This window comes from Anoplopoma fimbria, chromosome 18, assembly GCF_027596085.1.
Source record: "Anoplopoma fimbria isolate UVic2021 breed Golden Eagle Sablefish chromosome 18, Afim_UVic_2022, whole genome shotgun sequence".
NCBI lineage: Eukaryota > Metazoa > Chordata > Actinopteri > Perciformes > Anoplopomatidae > Anoplopoma > Anoplopoma fimbria.
Window position 1 is genome coordinate 17,208,084 of NC_072466.1, and position 14,652 is coordinate 17,222,735.

The 14,652-nt window shown below is 39.1% G+C and overlaps 2 protein-coding genes across 2 annotated transcripts in view; one reads left to right on the plus strand and one right to left on the minus strand.

Annotated features, from left to right (window-relative positions):
* Positions 1-1,672: 1,672 nt before the first annotated feature.
* On the plus strand, positions 1,673-4,693 carry LOC129107063 (12-(S)-hydroxy-5,8,10,14-eicosatetraenoic acid receptor-like). Its single transcript, XM_054618423.1, has 3 exons — positions 1,673-1,824; positions 3,120-3,525; positions 4,223-4,693. The coding sequence occupies exons 1-3, from the start codon at positions 1,673-1,675 to the stop codon at positions 4,691-4,693; spliced, it is 1,029 nt and encodes a 342-aa protein (XP_054474398.1).
* An 8,363-nt stretch (positions 4,694-13,056) lies between these two features.
* The window catches only part of msraa (methionine sulfoxide reductase Aa), a 38,236-nt gene continuing 36,640 nt past the window's right edge, over positions 13,057-14,652 (minus strand). Inside the window, exon 6 of the mRNA XM_054618600.1 lies at positions 13,057-14,219. Coding sequence (XP_054474575.1) covers positions 14,049-14,219 — 171 coding nt within the window. The 3' untranslated portion in view covers positions 13,057-14,048. The remainder of the gene's footprint in view (positions 14,220-14,652) is intronic.

Sequence of the window (14,652 nt, forward strand, 5' to 3'; positions counted from 1 at the left end):
TTGAAGAAGTTATGCAACATTGCACATCATATCTGGGACATACTGTGACAAAAGCGTAAAACTTTGTCACGCTAGCTGACTTTTGCTTGCAGCATACTTATCTTGTATGAAGTCTGGTAGGAAGTGCTTGGATTTACAGCAGGTCATCTCAAAGTTTAAAATCTTTATAGTATAAAGCTTTTTAGTTCCTAGTTTTGTTGTTTGTCAGTGAAAAGAGCAGAAGAGAGGCAAGGGAGTCATGTTAATATTTGACTTCAATGGAACAAAATCAGCTAAAACAGCTTTGAAGAGATCCAAACACAGGAAACTGCTTGACGTCCTCCCGGATCCATTTTCTTCATCTATTTTCACATTCTACGTATATTGCAATTTGTAATGTATTTGTCTGTGTCTGTCTATTCCGTTCACATGACATCTATTGCACGTCCATCCAGGGAGAGAGAGCCCTCCTCTTTTGCACTTCCTGAGCTTTCTTCCATTTTTTTCCATGTTAAAAGGATGACTTTGTAGTTGTTCTGTTTTTCAGGGAGGTTTCCCTTTCTGAAGTGAGGGTTGCTAAGGGACAGAGGGTGTCAAAATATGTGCAGAATGTACCGCTGCTTGAGGCAAATTTGTGATATTGGGCTATATGAATAAAGTTTTCACGACAAAAGGGTAACAGGCTTTTTACGACAAACTAGATAAACCTACAACACCTAGGTGGGTTGAGACATCGATTCACCCTAGTTTGCAAATCTGCTCCTTTGTACTAAAACCTGCATCCACCGTGTTTGAAAGAGGACGTGGTTGAGAAAAAAATTACTTAAATACATAACACATCCTCATTCTACCATGATTCATGCACATATGGCAACTCTTTCACTGAATTCAGTGTGTGATCAAATAGAACAGAACAGTTAGCATAAATAAAGTGTCCCGTCATCTGCATATAGAACATATTTGATCTTGTCCCTAGAGAATTTATCGTCACCTTACCCAAGAGTAAAGATAGACATGTGCAGGCATGATGGTGGAGTAACGACAGCCACCTGAGGAATTTCACAAATGTCCCCCCCCCCCATACTGCTGGAAAAACCTTGAACGGACGGGTTTCCAATCACCACTCAGTGTGTATTACAGAAACTAAACATATCTCTTATTGGCCAAATCAAAATGCCAAAACTCTTCAAGCCTTTTTAAGGTGAAAAGCTGTCTTCCATGTAATGCTTCTGAGTAAGTCAGGCATCATGTCTTCAAACCACACCTCCAGCTGACAAAAAAAATAAATCTTCCTCTCTGAAGGATTTGGTGGCAGCCTCTCACACAAAAAGGGCCAACAGACTCACTGGGACAGGGTTTTTTCTCTTCTCTGCATTCAGTGGTTTTCTTTTTCAGCGCATGCTGTGTTTACAGTGCGTGTTTTTCCTCAGCATGTTTTGGCACGGCCGGCCGAGTTGCGATTGAGCTCCAGAATCACTGTAAGGCTCGCAGAAGGGGGACTGTTGAATTTGACGGATCACAGTGAGAAGTGGGATCGGTGCACGAAGAGAGAAGATTCTGTGTCAGAGGCGGCTCCAAGCACCCTGAAAGAAACGAAGGATTTTAACCTCCCTGGAAACACCTTTACCCTCATTCTTTCCATTGCTTTGGGATTACATAAAACAGGGCTACTTTGACTGCTACAATGGGTGTAATGTCCAGCCACGAAAACAACACGAATGAAACAGTTGACCACTGCAAAGCACCCAATCAGGTCACATACGAAGCCCTCTCCTGGTTGATGATTGCAGAGTTCGTGCTGGGTCTGCCTCTCAACCTGTCGGTCCTCTACATCTTCATCTTCAGGTATGAGGATGCACAGTCTGGCTATCACTGTCTTTTTTTTTTCAGAGAGTACTCATAAATAAAAGGTAGATGAGGGAGTGAGAAGTGAGGTAAAGCCCTCAGAGAGGGGAAAAGTTTAAATTTAGCCGAAAATTTGAACTTGATAATTGATGTTGGCACGATTCATCAGCTGGTGAGAATTTCCCAGCATTAAGCCTCTCTGAGTGATTCAAACCACAAGAATGTCAATGAGTCCAGGTGACTGACCTATTTTCCATGACCAAGATGACAGACAAAAACTAAAACGATGCCAAATCTAGTGACTCAGGCAGCTATCCTGGAAACAAGGGTTCAGTTGGTCGGCGTTAGAGAGGATGCGGGGGAAACTCTTTCTATGTATTGGGCAGTTTGCTGCAAATTTGAGAGCAGGGGTGATAAAACATGATAATGAACTAGTCTTTGTCGTATAAGTTTAACCACCAGAAATAAAGCAATTTGCATAGGGGCATGTCAAAATTTACCTCAGGCAAGTAGATTTATATGTTGAGAAAAAAAAGTTGAACCCTGCAAGTTATGTCGTCATTAAATTAATGATCTTATACAAATTTAATACAACTGTAGATTCATTACATGTTTATAGGAAGAAAAACCTAATAGATGCAGGCTCACTCCAGTGAGTAGAACATGAGAGAGACAGCAGTAACATCCTGTTTGGATTCTCAGTCCATTTCTGCAATGAAAAACGCTGAAGATATCTTAAAAAACGTCTCTGCATTCCTAAAGTGGGTCCTTTAAGTTGTAGGATTCGTGCTCCTAACATTAAATTGCTGTAATAAGACAACACTTTTTTTGAAATCCAGTGATTTGAAACCACATTGCAAATCTAAAATGTAAAACATATAGCGACTTTACGAAGTTAAAAAGTTACATCACTTAAAAACAAAACCATATTTAATTTATTTGGAATTCACTTTTCAGAGTTCATTTCAAAAGAGACGTGTCGGGTGTGCTAATCTTGAGATACATTGATAAATGAGTTGAATGTGGAACATACTGTACTGTGGATAAAGATTATCTCTGACAGTACTGAACATTTTTCCTGTCGGCAAAACAGTGTGCAAAGAGTCAGGGTTGTCTTTGGCACCATTGTATATAACCACCACTGAAACATAGAGTGCGAAAAAGATTGTGAGATACTTAGAAATTTGCATATTTGGGACATCCTGTCTTGAATATTAAACAGTTTGAGTCTCTGTTATGAGCAAACGTTGTAGCAGTGAAGAAAATAACTGCTTTGTCAATGACTTCCCCTTTAGGTTCAAGTTCTGGAAGAACAAAAGTATCTTCCTGTTCAATATCGTGGTTGCTGACTTCTTGCTGGTGGCCTGTCTTCCCGCCAAGGCCTACCTCTACCATCAAGGCCAGAGGCGCAGCACCAACAAAGTGGTGTGCAAGACGATGCTCTTCATGCTGTTTCTCAACCGCGGCGCCAGCATCGCCTTCCTCATCACCCTCTCCATCGACCGATACTTCAACGTGGTGCATCTCGGGAGGAGGAATTTAGTCAAAGTGCTAAAGAAATCTCCCCAAGTCTCCCTCATCATCTGGCTCCTCCTGCTGCCCCTCACCATCCCCACCATGTTCAAGACCTTCGAGTGCTGCAACAGCCACGGCCGCGAAATCGAGACCCCTTTTCACGACGTGACGGACACATTCAGAGAGGTGTGCTTTTTGGTTTCTTTTGTTTTCGCGTCCTTTAGTTTGCATTAGCAGAGCTGTAAAATATTTTATGCCTTAAACGTGGAGACCAAAAAGGCTTAAACAATTGGCCAATACATCGACGTAGGAGAACCAATCCGGCCAAAGCTTACCGTTGTCACCAATAATAAGAACTACAGTTATTTAAACTACCTCATACCATCACACAAATACTTCCTATAAAGCTGACAGTCATCACAGTTTATTAGCTCTAATGGTTGATCTAATTGCCCTCGTTCCCTGACTATCAGGGACAGGCAGCAAAAACAAACCCGTCTGGAAGCATTACATTTTTTGTGGTAAATCGAAAAATTGATAAGAAGACCATTCGGAAATCTGCAACTAGTTTTTAAAGAACAAAATCCTAATCCCAAATGTGAATATTTGCTGGTTTTCTTATCTTTCTTTGATAAGAAACTGGACATCTTTTTGTTTTGGGCTGCTTCTCAGACAAAACAAGACAAGTGAGGACATGAAGACAAGAGCTTGGGTTGAGTAAGACTGATGTGGTGTTTAATTTAGAAGTGAGTCAGCCTACCTCAGCACTTGGCAAAACAATCTTTGAGTGAGGGGTATGGATAGTGAATTCTGCCGACTGCCTGTAGAGACATGAACGCATCACACTCATGGTCGCCTTTGTATTTCTTTCCTTTTTTTGAAGATCGTCTACTTCAGCCAAATCATCCTCCCCTTCTTCGTCCTCGTCTACTGCACGGTGCGAATCGTCAACCGGCTGCGGAGGAAGACGGTTGGGGAGAAGACCAAGCTGAGGAGAGCTGTGTGCGTGGTCATGTCGGTCGTTGTCGTCTTCTCCCTGTGCTTCTTGCCCAGCACTGTAGCCAGAGCGGTGCTGCTGGGCGTCCGGCTTACAAAAGCAGAAGAGTCGGTGGAGGATGTGGTGGTCCAGGTCTACGACAGCCTCATGGTTCTGTCTTACATTGACTGCCTGCTGGACCCGCTGGTATACTGCTTCTGTAACTCAGGGTTTAAAGATGCCTACATATCCACATTCTGTCCAAGGTTTCTCAGAGAAAGACTGCTAAAAACTGACTTTGGCTTGGGAACAACAACAACAATAACAACCACAACTTCTGGAAATAGAGACATTTCTTTGCCGATATTAGCGAAATGATTTGTTTTCTTTCTTAACCTGTAATGAAAACTATTTCCAAGGTGTTTAATCAACATTACGCCTCTGCTGCACAGATAGCATAGCCACTGGTCCATCCACACAAACTACACCGACAGATTATTAACATTTTCTCTGAAAAATGTCAGGTAGAGCAATACTGACGTTTACACACAGGCTGAAAACACAGTGGAGGCGGATGCCGCCTGACATCCTCTGTGGGCATAACATCATCTGATCAAACCATCTTCTATCGAAAATCTGCATGTGTTCATGGTTTATTTGGAGCCATGTTTGTGGCCAGTTGCTCAACTCATGCAACGCTGAAGTATTTCTCATTTTAACCCTTAATAACCCTTTTATTGGAGCTAAAGAGGCTATCTTCCGAGCACTTTGAGAAATAATCATTTCTTTCTGCACTTTTTCCACATAAAATCCGTATTAATGCTTAACTGACTGCTTTCAATGCTCATGTTCCATTCATATGGCTTCATATTGTGTGGCTGCTGCCTGATCTTATGTAGAAATTCAACATGCAAAATCAATTATAAGGATATGAGACAATGAGTAAGATGTGAATTATTTTGTCAGCTGCATTTTTTTAAATGGTAAAATGTATATTGTATTTTTATATTTACTTATATATGTATTTAGGGATTTTAATTTATTAGGACCAATTTCAAACCGGGTGTTACGTTGATAGCAATTTCCCTGCGATTGCATTTCATTGCATACGATGGTCCTTGCACTAACTTCAAAGTAATAGTATACAAAGTAAAGTATAGTACAGACCTAACTTACTGTAATGCTGTACTGTATGTTTACCCTTACAGTGTTCACAGAGCATTCATTCATCACTCAGGAAGCTCTATATCTCTGTGTTTATCATCAGTACCTGAAACCAGCTGTACCTGTCCTCGCTCGAAGGTAAACACCTTTACTGCAAAATATTGTGAACTCCGCCACCTTTTCTAACGTGACTCAAAGATTTACAAAATCATTTCAATATCTTTCAGAATTCATTTGTTTCTGTCGGTGCATTTTCCCCTCCCATCTACAACTGTTGTGTAAATAACTATGTATATAATCAGGGTAAACCAGGCCGTCTACATCCTGCTGTTTAAAGGCGGTTCTAAATGATTTGCAACAACAACCACTACTAAAATGTCAAACCTGAGTGAACTGCTGAAACATAAAATCCTTTTTTAAACTTTCCTCATTCACACTGTATGTCATTTTGTGTTGTTGATCATCAAAAATGTATTATTTGTATGAGATTTAGATACTGCCTAAAGATTTTTGTATACTACTGCTGTAAATAAACAAAATACAGGTCTAAGCAAACCATTACCAAAATATGGAGACCCTTGATATATAAATACACTGAGCAAGGCACCAACATGTGTTTAATGTAATGTAATGTGTTTACTGTGTGTTCACTCTGTACTGTGTAATCCCAGTTGTACCCTCCTACATCATTGTCATTGTCTGAATGTTGACGTTGCTGATCGGCCTCTTCAGGCTCTATTTTCCACCCTTTTGCAGGAAGATGTGACAGTTTGTTCAGAGTTGTCATCTGGGCAAAAGCAGCACATTTCCAACGTATTCTTGTCCATACATTTCATAACTGAAGTTACTTGTGTCTTTCTTTGAATGTGTGTAGAGGCATTAGCCCCATCATTTTTCACCTTTTTTGTGTGTGAAACATTTTGAGGTGTGTACCCGTTGCTCTGTGCAGGCAGTATGCGTGTAGCAACAGGATAGCTTGTGGTGGCTGTTAAGTTGAGGCTAGCAGGTTGGGAGCAGAAATAACACTCCAGCAGCAGCAGCAACAGAGAATGTATGTATGAACACAAAAACAAACAAAAAAAACCTCAGTGTTTTTGTTGCCACATTCTTTTGCAGATTGGCTGTATACCCTGTTATGGCTTAATGACTGAATGTTGTTTTGAGTAATTTAGCTCATTAAGATAAGTGACGTGTTAAGTTGGAAACTTAAGGGATTCAAGGCAAGAAGAGAAAGAGTGTACTTCATGTCGTAATTGTCATCAAACTTCGTTATAGGTATCTCCTAATCTCCTAAACGTGTTTATATGGTTATGGAGTTTATATTTTATTTCAATTTAATTACATTTTCAAATAAGCTGTTCATTAAAAGATATTCCACGTGAATAGCAAATTGTGCCTGGGTGTAAGAAGCGTCTGCAGCAATTTGAAGAAGCGCCTACATGCTTCACAACAGGCTTATCGGGGAGGAGAACAATGCTGGTGCCAAAAACAGCAACAGCTTTGGGCTGTGACTCCAAGCGAAAGCTAAAAGCTTGTAGCTGGTTACATGGTGGAGGAGATGCTACCAATATCAACTGTAGAGGGTCTGTCTTTCCGTAAAATCCTTAATATAATCCCTATGACGCGTAACATGAAGGGAATACTGTCTAACAGAAGAAAATAAATTTCTAGCAACCTTGATATAATAAAGAGCTGTAAAGTGAATATTGCATCATCATCATCATTGCGTCATTCTGCCTCAGAGTTACAGGTGCCGTAGACGAGACGTAGATGTATAACCACATTACTTATCTCAGTAACTGTAACAAGTTACTTTTCTATGGCACCCCTGTTGTAATGTTGTTCTTTATTTTTATAAGTAACATTACCGCGCATTGGAAATTAGTTGCAGAAAATCCTTACTTACAAAGCTAAAGACTTAGCGCAGATGTAAACATTTGTTTACTCATAAAAGGCTCAAATGCAATGATCAATTTTAAGAATCAATACTGGATAACTCAAACAAATATCGCAATTAATCAGAAAATACATACATATATATTTTTTATTTTTTTTTGCCCAACACTGACCTGTTCCTAGTAGTGTCAGCAGTCGACTCTGCTCCTGTAGGACCATTTGGATCTGCTCAATTTGCAGCTGAACCACCTCATATGGACGATCTGGAGCCTGCCAACAGACCAACATTAAGAACTGGACCAAACAGAGGACAACACCACATGTTACAATGGCTGTGGTAGGCACTTTCCTTCACAGGAGGAACAATAATCTGATGTTCTACTGCTATCTAGTGGCAAGACGAACAGCTGAACTAAAAATGGACATGCCTGATTTCATAGAACAGTCTTGTATAAAATAAATACTTTCTTTATTACTAGATAAAGTTCCCTGTCACGTCACTGACTAAAGGATTCCACCCAGGATTCTCTTCTCATGAAACAACTATTTGCTATGATTAATGTCTACCTGAGCAGAACATGAGGGCACTCTCCCTCTTTGTGTGTTGTAATCCAAGCTTCTCTGCGCTTTGTTTACGTTGCCTGGCAGTTGCGCGTGCCTTTAAGTACATATTAGAGCGTGCCTGGCTAGCTCGCTCACACCTGCCTCTCTGCACTGCTCTTATAAGGCTGATAATGCCGTCTGATGTGTCATAACAGAAGTGGAGTTTCCAAACTGTAGTTCCCCCTAAATTCAACACCGTTAGCTCTGTGAACACTGTTTTGCCATTGCTAGCACCGTTGGCTGCGAGACGACGGCTCAGCCGTCGCCATGTTGTATGTAGTGTGGAGGAAAAACATATGTTCAGAATTTCACATTTAAAATCACAAGTTAAGCTGCTATCAAATTGATACAATAATTAAATGAATAACATTACCTTAACAGCAATACAACAACTACAGCACCTAAGGTTTCTCACACAGTGCTAACCTTAAACTCATAAGCATCCTTCACGAAATTGTGTGTTCTGGCTAGTTCGCATTCTAGTTTACTGAAGATGAAGTTAGGAATTTTTTCTTCTGCAAGTTATTTCTACTGTATTTTGATTCTGAAGAAACTGCCACTTAAACACAGTGTTTGGAACTATGTTTTCTGTTTTCAAACTCTATTGTACTGTTAATATGATACATAGATAGAAAAATGGCTACATCATCATTTAATCTGTGAGCTTTTGTGTAATACAGCAAAGTAACACTTACTTGTTGCATAGTCTGATTTAAATTCAGACAGGCAGTTGACTGGTTCTGTCCACTGGGGATGGCATCGTCAGGGCTCGGGAGAGAGGAGAGGTCAGGATGAGTCTTGCCCACCATTGGTTGGCCTTGAAAGGCCAGCGGGTCCAGTCTGTCCCCTTGCTGCTCCACCCCACTGATTCCAGGACTGGGTGAGACAGGTGCATGAGTCTGAACTGACCGATTTGAGTCCATGCATGTCCTCTGGTGTGATCTCTCCATGGGTATTTCAGCAGACATTGTTCAACGATGATCCCTTGGCTTGTTTTGACAAACTGCCTTATACTGAGCTTTTCTTCATCGGAATTTAACATAAATGAGTGGATTATTAAAATGTCACAATGAGAATGAAGAAATAGCAACAAATGCTAGTTGGAGTGTTTTTGAAGCCCTATCAAAACTTTAAGCTTTAGCCTCTCATGAATTCTTAATTTTTACATGTAAAACTTTTGCCAATTAGCTTTTAGTCTGATTTACCATTACCTTTGCACTAATGATGACATTTTGGAGCAGCAAGCTGACAGCTAGCATAAAAATGTTTACGAAAAATAAGTTAAACAATATCTTAACATAGCTTAAGTAACCAGGGTTTATAAGACGTTTCTAGGTTTCTCAAAGTGGTGCTGTCCAAATGCAGTAGCTTTTGAGGGAAGATTTTAAATCTGTTTCCACAATCATAAAATGGCCACCAGAAATGTTTTCCTCCTGTTCTTTGGGGTTTAGCCTGACTGCCACCTCCCCTATCTGAACTGATATCCGTATTTTCTTGAATATGCATGCAAAAACAAGGATATATATCATAGTATTTTATATTAAAATATAAAATAATGGACATAAAGAATACTATATTAGTGGGAAAGAGTTATCAGCTATTTGTGTATCTTGGAACTATCAAGGGAAGAAATGGGAAGCAATTAGGTTACTATAATGTATAATTAGATATAAATGTATATATACAGTACCAGTCAAAAGTTTGGACACACCTTCTCATTCAATGGTTTTTCTTTCTTTCTTTCTTTCTTTTTTCTACATTATAGATTAATATTGAAGACATCCAAACTATGAAGGAACACATATGGAATTATGTGGTAAACAAACAAATGCTCAACAAACCAGAATATGTTTTATATTTTACATTCTTCAAAGTAGTTGAATGAGAAGGTGTGTCCAAACCTTTGACTGGTACTGTGTAATACAGGAGTCTTTGAGGAATCTGGAAAGGGTGGCTTTTAGTTCAAATATTTTTTTAAGAAACAAAAGCTTCGTGAAATGAGTATAAATGTGTTAATCAGCCATTCAAAAGCCTCAGGTGTATAACTAATGACTACCTTCCGTAGCTTTCTTAACTCTACCCTGCAAAACAAAACTACATTCAAAAAGCTATAACGCTACATTTACCGTAAACTAGCTTCAAATGAGGAAACCCTACACTTTACAAATAAAAATGTAACACTCCCCCCTCGGGTGAAACAGTGACGAATGACGTTTGGTTGAAAAACAGCACGATGTAATAATAATAATAATAATAATAATAATAATAATAATAATAATAATAACTTTATTTATATAGCACCTTTTAAAAACAAGGTTTACAAAGTGCTTCGACAGACAAGGCAGCAGAACAGCACAACGTATTATTGGTTACCTTCCGTCTTTGGTGGCGCTGAGCTGAGTTCCCGTTGAGGGAGGTTCACTGTTGCTACGGTTACTGGGCAGCATCATCCTTTCCGTCACAACACGCATGGCATTAAACTACTGACGCTGACGCTCAGTGCAGACCAGTCTCCCTTAAACACACTATTGTATTCATACACATGTTAATCCCACGAGGTGGCATTAGAGCACAAACATTTACTTTTGCCTCAGAGCAACTGTTCAGGTGACGATACAGCCAACTTCCGGTCAGACCCTTCAAAATTACACACTGGACCATTTCTCCCCTGTGCAAAACGTAAACATGTGAGGTTTATTTACGTCTTTTAAGCTAGAAAATCATCTTTTTTCGTGTTTTAAAATTCAAATATATGAGCAATGAAACTCAAAATATGCCCAGGCCCGTTGTCATCATTAGTAGTGCATTAGTAGTATGTCTTTCTTATGTCATGTTTTACGAATTCTAACCTTTCTCCTCAAATCCTGTGGTGGAATATGTTACTACCTCAGTGGGTTTGAGCCATGTGCTCATACCTTAAACATACCACATGATGGCAGCATTATCATGCCTATAAACCAGGGACAGATTCAGGGAAGGGATTGAGTCTGTATTAAAGGAAAGACAGTCAGTAATGTTGGCTGTCTGCTCTAAATGTGTAGTATGATGTTTATATAAAAAAAACATCTTTAAATAAATGACTATTTCCTATACAATTCTGTTCATCAGACACAAATTCCGATCCCATTTTTCTCCTATTAGATTGATCAGTCACAATCCCTATTTGGCCAGAGAATTTAGCCAGATTCTACCGGTCTTTTAAGGACATGCAGCAGACTTCTTTTCACTTGGCCTTGTTGAATTCTGTGAGCAGCGAAGCCTTCTACAATACCAGATTGTTGGCACAGACACACAGCAACACTTTGACGAAGACCCCCTTATTGGTTATTTTTAATAAAGAATCTCCAACAAACCCTAACATTTTCTAGATGATTTTTCTTATCAGTTTACCAAAGAAGCACAACTTCTCCAATAATTAATGTTTAAGGTGCAATGTGCAGGATTTGGCAGAATGTAGCGGTGGGGTTGCAGATTGCAGCCAACTGAAACTTCTCCTGTGTACCAAGCGTTTAAGAGATCTACGGTGGACAATGTGAAAACAGGAAATAAGAATGGCCATATCTAGTGCCAATGTTAGGTTTGTCCTTTCTGGGCTACTGTAGAAACATGGCAGCCGGCTCCGTGAAGAGGACCCCCATCCTTATGTAGATATAAACAGTTGGCTCTTATTTTCAGATGAATATACACTTAAAAAAGCATACATCTTAATTTTATAATCCATTCCTGGCAATAGATCCCCCTATAACTAAACACAAAGATTACAATTCCCAAAGTAAAAAATTTGAGCTATGGTAACGTGATAGTGAATCAATGAAATATTATACACAATTCATATTATACACGTTTCAGTACTTTTGAGTACTTGGTGTAATGAACATATTGATTGTTACCAAAAAGGTACAATTTGTGCTATACTTAGAGGTGGAAATATGTGAAGCCTGCTGTATTTGTTAAACTAATCCTGACTAAATCAAATTTCAACAAAGGGGATTACATTGTACTTTTCACAAAGTAAAAATGAATGGCTCATTTGCTGATACACTCTCATAAGAGAAGGTTGTCAAGTAATATGAAACCAGATTGTTTAAACTTTTACCAACTTTTCCTCCAACTAACCGCAGGGCTCTGTGAAATTATTATTATTATGTGTATATCCACAGACCCATCCAACAAAAGAAAGAACAAAGGGTGTGTGGGTTCATGCTGGTATATATTAAGCCAATATTACTTTTATTAAAAATGGGATCCAGTCCAGCTGGTGTCATCCTCATATGATATGATGAGTTTACCGCATGGTGCTCGTATTTATGATAGAATTGATCAATGCTCTGCTGATAGTTTAGTGAAAGATGTTTTTCCGTTATGAAAAAACATCCATGATTTTCTGTCTCAGTAGTTTAAGTGCATCATGGTCTAAACTCTTAGGCTTTTTTTCAACTTGACAAGGATTGTTTTATGGATTTTACGAAAATGGACAAACATAAGGAACACTGAATATTAGCATAAAAATTTCAGCTTTTGTCAGCTTCATTCCCAAAATAGCGGTCAGATTTGGCTTGGAAAAGCCAGTCAGGTCCTGCAGTCTGCATCATGGAGGCAATCCAAAGCAGCCCAGATCCAAGGTGGCGTTCTGCCATTTTCCAAAGAGACCGATCTTTTCGTTCTCTTGCCTTTTTTTTTTTTCTTTCTCGACTCTGTTAGGGTGATGCCAAGCTTTGGAGGGCCTGGCACCAAACACACTCTCCTCCTGCTGGTATGCGTGTGTTTGTGTGCAGTACCACCAAACAAGTATAGCGCACTGTACAAAACACCAATGCACACAGATGAACAGCGATGATGGATGAGTCAAGGACTGGAACGTTAAAGATCAGAGGAAGGATTGGAGGTCTTCCAAAATCAAAACCACCAATGAGCAAATACATACAGTTTAAATCAAAAACAAATCTGCTCTTCAATTACGGTAGGGAAAAAATGATTTTATAATAGAGTTAAAGCTTACATTAAGTTAGCTCTATTCCTCTGGTATGGTTAGGTTTAAACAGCACTCAGGAAACAGAAAAGACACTGTAGACTTCTGATTTCAGAAGCTTTTAATATGTTTTATTCCTCTACAGACTTCCAAAAAAGCAAACTGTATTACTTTCCAAGTTGACTGAAATAATCATAATTTACAAGCAACCTGAGCATAAAAAACAATTATGTTATATCACCAAAACAAAATCTTTCATTCATGTATGCAAAATAGTGAATTGTGGACTCACATACACTAAATTAGATGCCTTCCTGAAAGCATTTTGTGCTGAGACTGTGTAGGACTGGGATGGCCAAACTACTAAAAATGCTTTTTGTAATATATGGGAAAACCAGGAAATGACAATAAAATGTCAAACCAGTGAGAGTTTAATAGTGTTGCATATACATTCTCTCCCCAACGTAGGGATTTTTTGTTCTAGGAACACCGTTTTTAATGCAGTGTGACTGGTTGAAAACCCGGCATTTACTACTGTTTGGCTAACCCTTGAGTAGGAGTTCAGCACTTTTTTCACTAGATTTCATTGGATAACATACAATTTGATATATCTAACATATGAAATTGTACTGCATGTGTCAGAAAGTTTAATTTGTCTGACGCCTTCACGAAAGTGACTATGCAAGTCATTTGAGTATATTTCGCGGCACTGTTATGTTCACGAATAGCAAAGAGCTTAAAAGACAGGCAGTCTTTATCAGCATCTACGCTGCAGTTTATGTTACGTGTCACTGGGTTACATCATGCAGAAATCTGCAGTGTAATTCTTTTAGCACAAACAATCAGTGTTTTTTTGGTTTCAGAGAGATGGAGCAGCTTAGTTCATGATAAATGTGGGCGATACTGACATTATCAAATCACAGGTGCAAAGGTCCAGTTTAAATATGATATAAAGAGTGATGGTACTAAATGCAAAAATCGGATTTTCTTTATATATTGAAAACAGAAAGCTTATTGATTCTGGAAGCATTTTAAAGCACTAAAATCACTCCACCGTTGCATCCTTATTGACCGTGTTAGCTCTTGGCTGTCATTGGCTATCTAGGCCTTGGTCTTGATTCCTATTGGACAGGAGACTCCTGTTCCTCCCAGACCACAGTATCCATCAGGGTTTTTACTCAGGTACTGCTGGTGGTAGTCCTCGGCGTAGTAGAAAGGCTGGGCTTCGGCTATTTCTGTTGTGATTGCACCAAAACCTTCCTGGGTTAGTACCTGAAAAGAAGCAGCAACAAAGAGACAACATTTGTAAATGTATAACATTTGTAACAAATGGACTTCTAGTTGTTGAAGCAATGAAATAGAAGACAGACAATGACGTAAGATTGAACGTAAGGGATCTCTGTGGGAATCAGTTTTAGCAGCAATAACAAAGAACACGGCAGGAATGTGCCGATGACAATAGAACAAAATTGAAGTTATTTTTGATCTCTTCAATGTTGTATATTTCTATACAGTAAAAACCAATGCAGATACCAAGGTTGTTATAATGCACTTGTTTATGTTTGTATCCTATTTTTCCATTCCTTTTCCTGGATCCTGTGGTTTGCACACATTGAAACAGTTCCCCTCTTCCAATTTCTTTTATCAAGGCCTCACAATGCAAAGTACTTACTGTCATCATAGAATGAAAAAGAAAAAATGTGTT

What these genes read in the sequence shown, in the direction of transcription:
- LOC129107063 (XM_054618423.1), top strand. Translation starts at nt 1,673, where the DNA reads ATGTCCAGCCACGAAAACAACACGAATGAAACAGTTGACCACTGCAAA. An exon ending in CTCTACATCTTCATCTTCAG is followed by an intron (nt 1,825 to 3,119) that starts GTATGAGGATGC and finishes CTTCCCCTTTAG; the next exon opens with GTTCAAGTTCTGGAAGAACA. An exon ending in TGACGGACACATTCAGAGAG is followed by an intron (nt 3,526 to 4,222) that starts GTGTGCTTTTTG and finishes CTTTTTTTGAAG; the next exon opens with ATCGTCTACTTCAGCCAAAT.